This window comes from Camelus ferus, chromosome 1 (assembly GCF_009834535.1).
Source record: "Camelus ferus isolate YT-003-E chromosome 1, BCGSAC_Cfer_1.0, whole genome shotgun sequence".
NCBI lineage: Eukaryota > Metazoa > Chordata > Mammalia > Artiodactyla > Camelidae > Camelus > Camelus ferus.
The window spans coordinates 107,471,325-107,483,363 of record NC_045696.1 but is presented as its reverse complement, the minus strand read 5'-3'; the positions used below and the strand labels follow the sequence as shown (position 1 = coordinate 107,483,363).

The 12,039-nt window shown below is 33.0% G+C and overlaps 1 protein-coding gene across 1 annotated transcript in view; it reads right to left on the bottom strand.

Moving 5' to 3' along the window:
• The window catches only part of STAG1 (stromal antigen 1), a 327,021-nt gene that overhangs the window by 208,232 nt on the left and 106,750 nt on the right, over window positions 1-12,039 (bottom strand). Inside the window, exon 4 of the mRNA XM_032487978.1 lies at window positions 4,587-4,751. Within this exon, the coding sequence (XP_032343869.1) occupies window positions 4,587-4,751 (165 nt within the window). The remainder of the gene's footprint in view (window positions 1-4,586; window positions 4,752-12,039) is intronic.

Sequence of the window (12,039 nt, the reverse complement as noted above, 5' to 3'; positions counted from 1 at the left end):
TAATCACTATATAACTGTGAGTTCAAACACAAGAGGTGAGATTTTAATAAACTCACAGATGCTTCTTCATCTTCCTTGGCGTTGTCATAGAGTAAAACTCGCCTACCTAAATCTTGTGGGAGAACTCCTCTGCATTTGATACCCTGAATCTTGGCATCAAACACATTTGTAAGTTAAGAACTAGAAGAAATCAAAGTCCTGTGAAATTTCATACTTTTTAACATCAGAACAAAGCTTCCTCACTAAAAGAGAGAATGACTAATCACAGACTATCCCCTAAGATATCTTTATCTTTCCCAATCACAACTTACATGGACAAAATAAATTTTCCTTTCATAGTCACCTGTCATAAGCAGAGAAGACCAAACTGTGTCATTAGGTATACTTCATTCATAGACTGACTCTAATTCCCTACTCACATAAGTTATTATTACCTGTACATTAAGGCCAAACAGTTTTCTTAGCATTAATCAATAGTTTGTCATGGTTTATTAATAGATCGTTTGATGAGTATAGAGGATTTCCTTTCCCTTCTACAATTAAAGCGCCTACAAAGGGAAGGGTCAGGCAAGTTCAGTTCATATTGTATCCCTTGTGCCTAACCCAAGCCTGAAACAAGAATTCTCAATGAATTTTTGTTGAATGAATCAACTGTAGTCCAACTTTTTTAGATGACATCTGGGGATACAAAATGCAAATGTCAATAAATCACAGAAATTCATTTTAAATGCTTACTAACTCATAATTACTAAAGCAACAAATATCAGTTAGATTTAACAGTTTGAATGTTTCAAAATTCAACATGTATTCAGGGTCATGCATCCAAAAATCACAATGTCCAAACTAAACTATTCCCATACTCATCCTCTAACACCTATACTCTTACAAATTCCTTTTCTATGACTATCACCAAGGTAAACAACTAGGGAATACTTTAGATTCTCTCCTCTTTCTCATCGTTCAGAAGCATTCTATAGCCTTAATATTTATATAATCTTTCACTTCCTCTTCACCCTCACCGACAATATAAATTCAAACTTTCATTACTTCCCAATTGGATCAGTTATTTAAAAAAAAAAAAAAAGCTTCCTAAGTCTGATTCCTGCCTTACACACCCAAATCATCACCTAAACTGCTTCCAAAAAGGTTATTTCTAAAAATGCTAATATGATCAAGTCATTTTCTTTCTAAAATGCCATCAATTTCACAATGCTCAGAATCTAGCCTCTCTTAGCTCCATTTTTCTTAGGACATCTTACATCCTCTGTAGTAGGGGTAGAAATTTCATTTTTGCATGTCCTATTTCTATTATAACAAGTACATTCTGCTACTGCCTAGCTAACTCCTACTCCTCCGTCAAGTCTCAGGTCAAGTTTTAGCTGTTCAGGCAAGCCTTCCATGATCCTGGCCTCTACAAAGGCCTAAGTGAATTTTCAGTGTTTTCAACCCACTCTGTATATCTCTCCTATTAAAGTATTCCATAACACCTGTTTTCCCATGACACTAGACTCCATGAGGACAGAACTGTGATTTTATTTCTGTACATTCAGGAACAATCTAGCCCCTGATGACAGGAAGTGCATAACAAGTATCTATTAAGATAGTACAACTTACTCTTTCTGATAAGGAAAAAAGACTAAAAGACACAACGGTCATTAATAGTCGTAGAAATCAAGGGTTTCTGGAATGCTGGGTAAACAAAAGAAACCAGGTTCTTCAATACAAATCATATCAAACTGTTCACATTTCATCCCTCTCCAAAGCGGAAGGGATATATAGTCCAAACTTCACATATATGGACAGCATAAGCCTTCCTTTTGAGAAGCATTTCAGAAACACCTATCCATTTTTATTTCAAATAATAAAGTAAACATATAAACAAGTAAACAAGTACAATATATAGTAGATAAGTAGTACAATAAATTATGTATCATTCTGTAGCTTGCTTTGTGCCTTAAAATGCACTTCTAAAATTTATTCATAATGGTACCTAGAACTCTAGTGCACTCATTTAACTGCTATAGAAAAAATGTAAGTGTTTGAACATATCACATTTTATCAATTGTCCTATTCACAGACATTTTTAACTTCCTTTTTTCTTTTTGCTATTATAAACAAAATAGCAATAAAAATTCCTGTATGTGCCTCCTTTATAAAAAATACACAAAAATTTCTCTAGAGGTTACATCTAGGAATTGAACTGCCTTTCTTCAAAGTATCTCTGTTAAAAAAAGGTGGCTTCCACAGTATAGGCTCCCTTAAAATATTTACTAAATGAATGAAATATGGATAGGTTATTCAACTTTTCTTGATATTGTCAAATAGTTTTTCTCCAAAGGAGTTATGCAGGATTATACTTCCAATAGTTGCTATTCCACATCCTAACTGACTCTTACTATCTTCTAGTAATTTTTATGTTGCTCAATATGAAGAGTATGAAACAGAATTTTATTCTATTCCACTCAAAATTTTATCCATTTTTCCTTAGTATTTTCTAAAATAGGCTCTTGTTTCCTATTACATGTTCTAATTGGCCATTACTGCTTTACAGAATGCTGATTAATGCTACTTTTTTTCTCTAGGAGTTTTGCTAAACATTTATTAGTTCTAATAGTCTAATTTATCCTAAAATTCCTACATAGATAATTGTATATTCTGCAAATGTGGATAATTTTGTTTTTTGTCCTTTTCAATTGTTTGTGTTTTCATTTTTTTTTTTTTTAATTTTATAGTGAGTATTGAAGAGTAGTCAGTACTCTACTGCTTGTTCCTGGGAATACATCTACATTTTCTAGTTAAAAATACTGTGATGTGATCTTTAAGGTTTTTGGGTGATAACCTTTACCCTACTAATCTTTACCTTTCATAAAACGTGGATCCAAAAGAACTTAAGCGGAGAGTAATACCTTTCATAAAATGTGGATCCAAAAGAATTTAAGTTGAGAGTAATAGAATGAAAACAGCGACAGGGAAGAATAATGTTGATGAATGATATGGAATGTAGTGGGTGAAAAAGAAAAAACGTACATAGTCACTAGCTTGTATCAAACACAGATGACTAGATTTTGTTCATATTAAATACTGAAGATTTTGTTCATATTAAATAAAAGGCAGAAAACTAGTTTTACACGAAAAAATAGAAGCAAAATATTGGAATGTAATTTTAAAATTTACTCCTTCATTGTTCTGCTTGTGTTTCCACCTAAAGGTGGAAAGCAATAAACAGATCTCAAAAATCAGTATTTCTGTAGCTTGCTAACAATTTTTCTATTACCAGTGTAATAAAGAAACTGTCAAGCTTAATGGCTAAACGTCACTTAACACAGTCTTAAATTATACTAATGTATCTTAAGGTTGTCTCTTGCTTTGGCTAACTGGGATTCAGTATTTCTTCTACCATTTAGCATCATTCCACTACTCTATCTCCCTCCCTTCCCAAACAAATTCCAAGATCCCTGGACACATCAACATGGTAGCATACATAAAATGCAGTAAACACTAAACTCCCTTAAGGAAATCAAAAGGAAATAAATGTAAAAACTAGAAAGTATACCACTAATGAAAAGTTGCCTGTTTTTACTTCTAAAACCAAATGTTTCAATAAATAACCTAAATTTTAAACTTAAATTGAAAATAAAAGTATTAAAAATGAACATATAAACAATAAATAAAGATTTAACATATTATCGATTATTACTAATCAAAAATGCAGATTACAATAATGAGTTACTATTTTCACCTATGTTGTCAAATAATTATTAAATATAAAATATCCAGGGTGGGGGAGGGTGTAGCTCAAGTGGTAGAGTGCATGCTTAGCATACACAAGGTCCTGGGTTCAATCCCCAATACTTCCTCTAAAAATAAGTAAATCTAACTACACCCTCCAAAAATAAAATGAAATAAAAATTAAATAATTAAATTAAATATCCAATTGCTAGCTACACTTCTGGTAAAAGATAAACTACTACAACTTTTTGGAGAGTAAAATGGTACTTACGTACTATACAGTTAAGAAATACTTTTTAACCAAATAATTTTACCTCTAGTATTTTTAAATGGGGAAAAAAAAAGTAGGGATATAAATACAAATAATGAATACATTTTATAATAGTGAAAAAAATAAAAAGATGCACTAAAGGAATAGTAAAATAATTATGGTTTATCCTTATAGTGAATTAGTAAGAAGCCAATAAAGATACGGTCTTGTAGAATACTTAATGATATTTGTTGAGTGAATGAGGAGAGAGAAGAGAGTCAGAAGGTTATAAAAGATCATATTAAGTCAAATTCTAAAAATTATATATTATTAAGGCAATAAAAATTCTCTAGGGCAGCTCCTATTATATGCAAGTCATTTTACTCAGCACAATGTAATTTTAAATTTGTAATCTTAATCTTACTATTAAACAAAATGCCTTTCCTGACATTTTTTATAAAACAAGCAAAGAGAAACCTTTAAGTTGATACACTTCTTGATTATATAATGAACAGGAATACATAAAATATCAATATACACACTAACAGTATCCACATGCTATTGACACTATTGCTTTATAAGCAAAATAAAAACACTCAAAATTTACCTGCATTGCACTCTTCCCCAGTTTCACCACTTCAAATAGTGTTACAGGCTCCCCTTCACCATTCTGTTGAGGGTGCCCATTAGCTCTTCCACGGCCTGTTCCTCTAACTCCAGCTTCAATTCTACTCTTCTCTCCTGGAGATTTTCGAGGTTTCTTATTTGTAGACTGAATAAAAAGATGAGCAAAAATTAAGTTAAACACAGGCATACTTTGTTTTATGCAGAATGATCTCAAATTATGTTTGATCCTATGAAAGGTAGGTAGCACCGTTACAGATAAGAGACATAATCCCAAAGGAAGCCTTACATTTTCAGAGATAAAAACAAAGTACAGCAAAGTACAAGTTAATTTATATAAGGCATGAAAATAGGGTTTAAAAAAAGGTTAAGTACTTTGTACAAGAGCATCAATGGTGAACATTTTAACCATGCCACCAAACATACCTCCTTCTTGACATTTCCTTTTTCGGATCTTCCTCAATTCCTAGGAAACCATGTTCTATAAAACATTAATTGGAAATCCTATATATTCAACTTCTCCCTTTACTTGAGTGCTCAAATATTTCTTATCCAGTCATGTAACAAACATATATATTGAATATGTTCAGAACCAATCTAGGTACTAGAAATATGGCAATAAGCAAAACAAACAGTCCTGCCTTGATAGAGTTTACAATCTTCAATTAACAATCCATTCCATGCACCCAATTTTTTTTAAAAAGACAACACTAGCTATCACCTTATCTAACTCTCAACTGAACAGTCATGATAGAATTGCTTGCAGTCACTGTTAATAATCCCATAAATTTAATTCATATATAAACTTATCAGGATTGCAGCTTCACCAAAAGCACCAATAAAATTAATGCTGCTAAATGTTAACTAACTTTTTTTTGAAACTCTCTCAACAGGCCATGTTATTATTTCTTCCTTGCTTTTCAGGTATTTTTTCCCTCCCTATATTTCTTAACTGTTAGTGTAAACTTAAGTCTCTCCTGAGCATCTTCTCAATCTTTATAGTTTCTCTTGAGTGGTTTACTTGACTCTCATAGTAGCCTGTTCCAGTTATCAATTTATTCTTCCTCATCTCCAAATATACCCTTATGTGCCCCACTTTGTGATGCTGGAGCTGGACTTGTATACATTTCTTTTTTGTCATCTGCTGCAGTGGTAGGCTTTATAACTAGAGGGCACGGGAGGAATACTACAAAGCATAGGATGGAGGGGCTTCCCTCCTTGCTCACAGGACCTGCTCCCTTCATTCTCTATTCTTGTATTACTCATAGTACTCTTTCATTTCTCTTAATAGTTAACAGCCTCACAACCATTTTTGTATGTGGGTTAATATATAACGAATTTACTGCTTACTTTGAAATAAGCTATTTTTAGAACAGTTAGACTTACAAAAAAAATTAAGATAGTACAAGGAATTTCCACATATATCACATCTAATGACCCCTGTAATTAACACCTTACCATTTGTAAGGTACGTTTCTTATAATTAATGAACCAATACCGATACATTAACAAAAGTCTATTATTTAATTCACATTTTCTTAGTTTTTGTCTAATGACCTTTTCTGTTCTAGGAGCCCATCCAGGATACTACACTATATTTACATCATGCCAACCTAAGCAGCTCTTGGCTGCAACTGTTTTTTATAATTTCCTGGTTTTGGGTGACCCTGACAATTTTGAGGAATTTTGTATAGGTATTTTGTATTGTACAGGAATTTCAGGTATTCTGTACAATGTTCTTCAAATGGGGTTTGTCTGATGTTTTACTCATGACTAGACTGGGATTACAGGTTGGGGAAGGAGGATGTGAGAGAGAAAGTGTCATTTCTACCATCTCATATCAAGGATATATACTAACAACATGATTTATCTCTCTTAATGTTGGCCTATTAATTAGCTGGCTGAGATGGTATATGTCAGGTTTCTCCACTGTAAAGCTTCTTTTCATCCTCCTTCCATACTGTACTCTTTGGAAGAAAGTCACTATGTGCATTCCACATTTAAGGGGTGGAGAGTTATGCTCCACCTCCATGGAAGTAAGTAGTTGTAGATACCATTTGAAATTCTTCAGTATGGGAGATTTGCCTCTTTTCACTCATTCATTCAATCACTTATACTAATGTGAACTCACTTGACATTTATTTTATACTTTGAATTATAATTCAACACTATTTAATTTTGTTTTCAACTTGTTTCTGCTTTAGCAATTGGGAAGTCTTTCAGTTGGCTCCTGTGTCCATTTGACATATTCTGACCATTGTGTTTTTTGTTTCTGTTTTTATTTTATTTTTTTAGCACTTGGTTACTTTCCGGCAGCACAACATTCTTCAGCTCATATTGTATGTTCTCTTTTCCAGTTTTAAAACTAGGTAATACTCCAAAGAGCCCTGGTTCCTTTTATTAGGGAATTTTACTAGAGATGAAGTTTTGGGCACTCGGTGTTGCTCTTTGATATGGATTGCCCTTGTTTCTAGGTCCTTAAGCAGACAAAACAAAGAAATATATATTCCATACTTATACACAGAACTATAAATATTTCATTATGCAATGATCTGCTATCTATATTAAGCCAAACATAAATTGAAACTGGTGTCTCCAACTCTAATACACTACCACATGTATTAGAGTGGCTATTCCCCTTACTTATCTATAAACTCCCACTCCAACAGAGAGAAATCTGGCTCTCATCAGTGTACCTGTATAGTAGTAGTTTAAGCCATACCCCATGAGGAACAACATTATGAACTACATTATAGTTCTTATATACACTATGTACAGTTTCTTTGACTTTATTTTAGTCTTACAGACTCGTTTCCAAAGACACTTAAGTGAGTAACTTTCCCCCCACCCCCTTCAGTGCAATAGAGTTAGATTACTTAATTATACTTTACATTCCATCCTGGTATTTCCTCAACCTTCTAAATGATTTTTTTAAAATCTGTATTAATAGAACTCATTCTTTTTCTGAAAAGTTCAATGGGTTTTAACAAATGCATACTGTCATGTATGCACAATTATAGTATCATAAAGTTTCATCACCTTAAAAAAAAAAATTCCCATGCTTCACACCCATTCAATATTCCCACTTCCCCTTGGCAAACACCTACCTTTTTTTAATCACCACTATAGGACTGTCTTTTACATATAGTCATATAATTGGAATTAGACAGCATATAGTTTTTTCATACTGGTATCTTTCACTTAACAAAATGCATTTAAGATTGATCCATGTCTTTTATTGGTTGAATAATAGCTCATTTCTGTTTATCTCCAAACAATATTCCACTGTATGGATGCACCACATTCTGTCATCCAATTACCTAATGATGGACATACTGGCCACCATTTTTGGCAACTGGGAATAAAGCTGCTACAGGCATTCACATGCAAGGTTATGTGTTGGCAAAACTTCCAAATCAGTTGTGTAAACACCTAGGAAGACGATTAGTGGATCATATGGTAAAACTATGTTCAGCTTTGTATGAAACTGCCAAACTGTCTTCCAAAGTAGTAATAGCATTTTGCATTGTGACCAGCAATGAATGAGAACTCCTGTTGTTTCACATTCTTGTCAAGAAATTGGTATTCTCAGGTTTTTAGATTTCAGCCATACTAAAAGGCATATAGTATCTCCTTGTTCTCTTAATTTGCAATTCCTGAATGATATATGATTGAAAACTTTTTAATAAATAATAATTCTTCAATTAAATTTTTCTGTTTGAATTACTGGTGAGAATTTGTCTCCTGATCAGACCGACTGATTCTCCATACTTGTGCTATCCAACATTGTAGCCTCTAGCCTCATGTAGCTAATTGAGCATTTAAAATATGGGAATTCAAAAATTTGATGTGCAATATGTAGAATATCCACAAGATTATGAAGATATAGTATGAAAAACAGCATAAAAACTGTATCATCAATACATTCATTACATGATGAAATGATAATATTTTAGGTATATTATGTCAAATAAATTATATTAAAGTTAATTTCATCCATTTCTTGTAACTTACTGGAAAATATTAAATTACAGGTGTAATTTACATTATATTTGTTAGACAATGCCATTCTAATACTATAACCACAAAAATCCTTATATTACAAACCTAATCCCATCACTTCCTTGTTTATCTGATCTCTGATTATCAATGTCCCTCATAACCACCAAGTTAAAGTCCAAACTCTTCAGTACAGCAAGCAAGACTATCATTTACTGTTTAGTCATCTACTGCACAAGATCCCTATTTACAGACTACTATCCTGCCACAATGACCAATTTAAACTTGCTTGAAAACATAGTAAGTTGATGCATTCATCATGTTTCACTATAAACTACAGATCCTGTTTCCTCCTAACAAGTCTTGTTTCTGCGCTCTTTGGAGAAATAGGTATCTTCCCCATAGAAGGTATGTGTGCGAGTGCGAGTGTATATATGAAAAGGGGATTGGGGAAATGTTATTTCTTTTACTGAGTAGGTAACATATTCATATGGTTGAAAATCAAAAGGTAATTAAAGTTACATGGTGAAAACTTGCCCAACTCTACCCTCAAGCCTTAAGAAAAAAAGACTAGTTCTTTCAATCAATACTATTATTCCTTATAGGTCCTTCCAGAGATATTTAAACATATTTTTAAAAATGCATATGACAGAAATTAAAGAAGACATAGAGAGGATTTCATGGATTGGAAGACTTAATATCACTAAAATGCTAATACTACCCAAAGCAATCTTTCCAAAGATTCAATACAATCTCTATCAAATTCCCAAAGATTCTTTTTGCAGAAACAGAAAAATCCATTCTAAAATTCATAGGAAATCTCAAAGGACCTTGAATAGCCAAAATAATCCTGGAAAAAGAATAATGTTGGAGGACTCACATTTTTGATTCCAAAACTTACCACAAAGCTATAGTAATCAAAAAAGTGTGGTGCTGGTATAAAGAGAAACTTACAGACCAAAGAAACAGAATAGAGAACACAGAAATTAACTCTCATATATAAGGTTAAATAATCTTTGACAAGAATTACCCAGGACATTTTCCACAGAACTAGAACAAACAATCCTAAAATTTATATAGAATCACAAAAGGCCCAGAATTGCCAAAGCAATATTGAAGAAAAACAACAAAGCTGGAGGAATAACCCTCCTGGACTTCAGACAATAATACAGAGCTACAGTCATCAAAATAGTGTGGTACTGGCACTAAAACAGACATATGGATCAATAGAACTGAATAGAGAGCACAAAATAAACCCACTGACCTATGGTCAATTAACCTTCGGCAAAGAAGGCATGAATATACAATGGAGAAGACAGTTCCTTTAGCAAGTGATGTTGGGAAAACTGGATAGCAGCATGTAAATCAATGAAGTGAGAACACTCCCTCACCCCATACACAAAAATCAACTCAAAATGGCTTAAAGACTTAAATATAAGACAAGACACAATAAATCTCCTAGAAGAAAACATAGGCAAAACATTCTTTAACATAAATCTTAGCAATGCTCTCCTAGGGCAGTCTACCCAGGCAACAGAAATAAGAGAAAAAATAAACAAACAGGACCTAATTAAACTTAGAAGCTTTTGCAGAGCAAAAGAAACCATAAGCAAAACAAAACGACAACCTACAGAGTGGGACAAAATATTTGCAAATGATGAGACTGACAAGGGCTTAATTTCCAGAATATATAAACAGCTCATACAGCTTAATGACAAAAAATACAAAAAACAAAAAAACAAAAAAACCCAATCCAAAAATGGGCAGAAGATCTAAACAAGCAATTCTCTAATGAAGACATACAAATGGCCAATAGGCAGATGAAAAAATGCTCAATATCACTAATTATCAGAGAAATGCAAATCAAAACTACAGTGAGGTATCATCTCACACCAGTCAGATTGGCCATCATTCAATGAACAATAAATGCTGTAGAGGGTGTGGAGAAAAGGGAACCCTCCTACACTGTTGGTGGGAATGTAGTTTGGTGCAGCCATTATGGGCAACAGTATGGAGATTCCTCAAAAAACTGAAAATAGACCTACCATATGATCCAGCAATCCCACTTCTGGGTATATATTCGAAGGGAACTCTAATTCGAAAAGACACATGCACCCCAATGTTCATAGCAGCACTATTTACAATAGCCAAGACATGGAAGCAACCTAAATGTCCATTGACAGATGACTGGGTAAAGAAGTTGTGGTACATTTATACAATGGAATACTACTCAGCCATAAAAAGAATAAAATAATGTCATTTGCAACAACATGGATGGACCTAGAGATCGTCATTTGAAGTGAAGCAAGCCAGAAAGCGAAAGAAAAATACCAAATGATATCACTCAATATGTGGAATCTTTAAAAACAACAACAACAAAGGACACTGACCTCATCTACAAAACAGAAACTGACTCGCACACATAGTAAACAATCTTATGGTTACTGGGGAAAGGGCATGGGAAGGGATAAATTTGGGAGTTTGAGATTTACAAATGTTAGCCACTATATATAAAAATAATTTTTAAAAAGTTTCTTCTGTATAGCACATGGAACTATATTCAAAATCTTATAATAACCTTTAATTAAAAAAAGTGAAAGTGAATTTGAAAAAAGATAAGTGTTGGAAGAGTTCTATGAAGGGAAAGAAAATTTTCAGTGACTGGTAACCAGGGAAGGTTTCACTAAAGAGATGAGCTGCAAGTTGGGACTTAACGAATTATGTAAGATTAGTGAAACTAGTAAGATTAGCAAAAATACAATTTAGGAAACAAGGATTCCAGAAAAAAAAAAAAAAAAAAAACACCATGAGCTAAGGGGTAGACGTGGGAAAATATAAGCCACATACAGAAAGATAAGAGATATATCTGACTGAATGAAAGGTTCTGAATAGGGAAACACAAAAAAATTCTAGGAAGAACACATCGCATAAGAAAAAGGTGCTTCTTGCTATTTGAACAAGTTTTAAAAAGGTCAACCTGGCAGTATTAAAAAGGATAGTATATAAAAGGGAAAAGACTAAAAAGACAGGAAGATAAACAGTACACACTCCTACAAAGCAAGGCTTAAAGAAAGGAATTTGGGAAATGTAAAAGAAGGGACAGATGTACAAGACACAGTGAAATAAAAATTCATGAGATTTGGAATCTCATTAGATATAGGAGAGAGGGAAAGGGACTTGTGATGAGGAAACTAAACGGTGACATGTTTTAACTGTATATTCCTGGAAAAATTATGGTAGGATTAAGGAATTCAGAACTAAAAGCTAGTCTGTAGAAGAAAAGTTAACTGAAAAATTTTCAAAATAAGACAACAAAGCTGGTTTGAGAAAGAAGAAGAGATAGAAATCCAACTGATAAACACATTTCTAAAAGCATGTGGACTTAAGCTACAAAAATTATTTCAAAAAGAGATTTTTGTTTCTTAGAAAAATAGAAA